Here is a 4,152-nt window from a genome sequence, read left to right on the forward strand (position 1 = left end):
CAGAAGGTCCCGAAGGCTTTAGCGAATTTGAGTGAACGAAACTTTTTTTTTCTTTATTAGAGTGACTTTCAGCCACTGGCTGGTTCGTCACTTTGAACGAAACTTAAATTTGAGTGAATGCCACTCAAATTTGAATTAGTTTGATCGGCCATGCTACCGTTACTATAATCAGAAATGTAACACCCATCAGACGCTTGCAAACGTCTGACGGCGACAGTCGAGCCGAACCGATGTCAATCATACAAGGACCGGGAACAACAGCCAGCTTGCTGGTGTTAGAATCACAAATGTTGTAAACATTGCTAAAGTAATCGTTGACGACGTCACGTCATCACAACATTCGATACTGTGAACAGCAGACGTGTCGTCACAGAAAATCACTGTTTAGTGTAAACATTGCTATGAAATACGAACAACACCAATCATTTCCACAGTTCACTAATACCAATAAGCCGGTTGGGCCAGCCCTTGTATAATTGACATCCGAGCCGAACACGACTGATGCGTCAAACCGACGAAACCGCATTCATCATTTTCCTACGACGGAACAAAACGAATCCAGTGGTGGCTCGCAGCGTCCCTTTCTTCGCAAAAAACCCGTAAAATAACCGTTCGAATTTGCACTTTGAGGGCAATATTCGACAGGCGGTCAACGTTTCCAACGATGGAGTCAGAAAATGGTAAGTTTTGGCGTGGTTTCGGTGGTTTATTTTGACGCTGAAAATCGACCTTGCGATCTTTGATTCTTTCCTTCCTTGTTGCAGACGTTTCCATCGAAGAAAAAAAGGCTGCCCAGGAAGCAATTCCCAGCGGTGGTGCCGAATCGCCAAGAAAGTCCCGTTCTCGATCACGTTCCGTATCGCAGGCGGGTAGCCGTTCCGGGGGCAGTCGCAGCCCAAGTGCCGAGGGCTCGGTAAAGTCCCGGTCCAGGTCGCGCTCGAAAAGTCGAGAAGCATCACGCAGTCCCAGTCCGGCAGGTTCGCGCAAGTCCAGGTCTAGAAGTGGAAGTGCGAAGGGGGTAAATAAGAGTGTTGAATCGGCACGGCGATCAAAATCACCGGAGGCAAGTCCGGTGAAGAATGGTGATGAGGTGGGGAATAAAGCACGGTCCCGTAGTGGATCACCGGTGGTAGAGAGGAAAAGTCGCAGCCGCAGTGTGGGATCTAACCGATCGAAGCGATCCCGCTCGGGAAGTGGCGGAAAGGAGGTGGCCAAGTCGAAATCGAGATCCAGATCTAGATCGAAGTCCGGTTCGCGATCGAAGAGTCGTTCCCGTTCTAGATCCGGCAGTCGTTCCAAATCGAGGGCTAGATCGGGTTCTCGATCAAAATCCCGGTCCCGTTCGCGGTCCGGATCCAGATCGAAGTCTCGTTCGAGATCGAAGTCTGGGTCAAGATCTAGATCCCGGTCGAGATCCGGCTCCAGATCGAAATCACGCTCGCGAAGTCGGAGTCGTTCAGGCAGCCGCAGTCGTAGTCGAAGTGCGGGTTCAGCTCGGTCCAAGTCCGGAAGCCGCAGTCGTAGCCGGTCGGGAAGTCGCGCCAGTTCGGTAGGTGAAATAGTTGGTAGTAATAAAAGAATTGAGTTCATTTTGAAACTATTTGCAGCGTCGCAGTCGCAGTCGAAGCCGGAAGTCTGGCTCTGGATCTAGATCTCGTTCGCGTTCAAGATCCCGTTCGAAATCTGGATCCAGATCAAAGTCACGATCGAAGAGTCGCAGTCGTTCTGGCAGTCGCGCTAGTTCCACTAAACGCAGTCGTAGTCGAAGTTCCGGCAAATCGCGTAGCCGTTCCAGATCCAGATCTAAATCCGGCAGCCGTGCGGTGTCGCCTAGCACCAAAAAGAAACGCACAGGGGTATTCAGCGATTCGGAAGATGATGACGGTGTCGACAAAACTCCAAAGAAGCGAGCCAAGATTACGGACTCTGATCACGAAGGAGAGGATCTGGAAACAGAGGCAGCCGAAACGGAAGCTAAACCCGAGGGAGCCGAGGAAGAGCTACAAACCAGTGCGGATCGGCCGCTGGTTGATGCCGGAGACTCGGATGATGAAGGAGTTCGCGAGGGAGGCGGGTAAGTGCTTTGTGTGTTGGAATTGGTCTTCGAAAAACTTATCTTCTACTGATTTAACTTTCCAGTGGAGGATTTGTTTCGGACTTCGAACTGATGCTGGCTCGCAAAAAAGATGAAAAATCAAAACGTCGCAAACGGAACGATATCGACTTGATCAATGACAATGACGATCTGATTGCCCAACTGTTGCAGCAAATGCGCCACGCTGCCGAAGAAGACCGGATGCTGAACAAGGAAAATAAACCGGCCACCAAGAAGATTGCAATCCTCAAGCACGCCATGTCGCAGCTAATCAAGAAGGACCTCCAGCTGGCGTTCCTCGAACACAATGTACTCAATGTGCTGACGGATTGGTTGGCGCCATTGCCCAACAAGTCACTGCCCTGTTTGCAGATCCGGGAATCGATCCTGAAGCTGCTCTCGGACGTAAGTTTCCTTATAGTGGTCTATTACTCCAGAACGAATCTAATCAATTCCATTGCGTTTCGCAGTTCCCCTGCATCGAAAAGTCCTACCTGAAGCAGTCAGGCATTGGAAAAGCGGTGATGTATCTGTACAAGCACCCCCGAGAGACGAAATGGAACCGCGAATGTGCCGGACGACTGATATCGGAATGGGCCCGACCAATCTTCAACCTCAGTACGGACTTCAAGGCAATGACCCGCGAAGAACGCCAGGAGCGGGACCTGCTGCAGATGCCCAAGCAGAAGCGCAAAGCCGCACCGGAACAGCAAGGGCAAGGCAGCTCCGGCTCGAAGAAGGGACTGCCGTTCACCGAAGCGGATAAGTAAGTTGAATAAAGAATAGCGTGGAGGATTTACGCAGTTTCTAATGACCGAATTTATTTTCTCTAGGGGTGCTCTCCGTCCGGGAGACAAAGGTTGGGTGCAGCGGGCTCGTGTTCCCATGCCATCGGATAAGGAGTACATCGTACGACCGAAATCGACCAGCGATATCGACATGAGTCGGGTATGGTTTTGCACAACTTGCAGCGACTGCAAGATGCTTGAACTTTTTTTTTTTTTATTTGTAGGTCACCAAGAAGAAGATGAACCGCTATGAGCAGCATCTGAAGAAATTCATTGACGCCAAGCGACTTAAGTCGAGCCGGCGGGCCGTGGAAATTTCGATTGAAGGTCGAAAAATGGCACTGTAGAATGGTGGTAACATCCTGCTCCTACGACTCCCCTCACCCTTTCCTCATCTCCTTCAAGTAGGTAATTTTTAATATTGATTTATTTAACATTAAAGACCACAGGCACTCTAGTGTGTAGGTTACGTATGCCTATAATAATTAATTAATTATTCAGTAAAAATCCACTAGAAATGCGTGCTCACAGTGTAACCAATCAATTTTAGCCGTAAATTACTCGAAATGGATCAGAACAAATAGAATCATTGATAACCGAAGAATTGGTGATGTTGGAAGCAACGTTTGTTTCCTATATAAATGACTACTGCTGGGTATATTTTCTACTTTGAAGACTTGCTTTTATGTTTCCAAACAACAGCACACAGAATATACGCCGTGAACTACCGCATCCAGATAGTGGTAGTGTGTCCGGAAAAAAAGGATGCCTTTGGAGGTGCAGTTATTGATCCGAAATGCCCACACAAGCACATGGTGTAGGAGGAGTAAATCTCACAATGTCGTCATTTGGCCAGTTTTTGCACGGACGTTGGTGGGAGGGCTTAAACTCCATGTCATAATGGAGTGTTGGAGACGGTGGATTTATTGCCGGCTCATGTCATGGCAGTGTGCCGTCATTGACAGGCGTTGTGGATTAGTGAGCCTTCCGTCTCTGATGAACCATATGGCTTGAGAGAACTAAAGTTCTAACCGCTAGTGACAGTATCACACCTGTATATATTTTTTCGATAGCCATGTCGTAGCACGTTTATGTAAAGGCACTTACTTTGGGCTTGGGTGTGGTGCTAGCGGGATAGGCCGCAAGTTAGTCTTATGTTATTTTGACACATATAGCACTGACAAACCGGCATGCATGAGCATACAAATTACAAAGAAATTTCTGATCAAAGCACAAAACTGACAAGCACAAGCGTGTGAAGCATGTGAA

At 48.6% G+C, this 4,152-nt stretch overlaps 1 protein-coding gene across 1 annotated transcript; it reads left to right on the forward strand.

The window, feature by feature from the left end:
* The first annotated feature begins 544 nt into the window (after window positions 1-544).
* On the forward strand, window positions 545-3,615 carry LOC135700701 (IWS1-like protein). Its single transcript, XM_065221280.1, has 7 exons — window positions 545-680; window positions 765-1,549; window positions 1,608-2,074; window positions 2,140-2,500; window positions 2,566-2,861; window positions 2,929-3,043; window positions 3,108-3,615. The coding sequence occupies exons 1-7, from the start codon at window positions 665-667 to the stop codon at window positions 3,228-3,230; spliced, it is 2,163 nt and encodes a 720-aa protein (XP_065077352.1). The 5' UTR covers window positions 545-664; the 3' UTR covers window positions 3,231-3,615.
* Window positions 3,616-4,152: the final 537 nt, after the last annotated feature.

The sequence above is a fragment of the Ochlerotatus camptorhynchus genome, unplaced genomic scaffold, assembly GCF_037179485.1.
Source record: "Ochlerotatus camptorhynchus isolate MF236.1 unplaced genomic scaffold, CSIRO-AGI_Acam_v1.1 ptg000141l, whole genome shotgun sequence".
NCBI classification, from domain to species: domain Eukaryota; kingdom Metazoa; phylum Arthropoda; class Insecta; order Diptera; family Culicidae; genus Ochlerotatus; species Ochlerotatus camptorhynchus.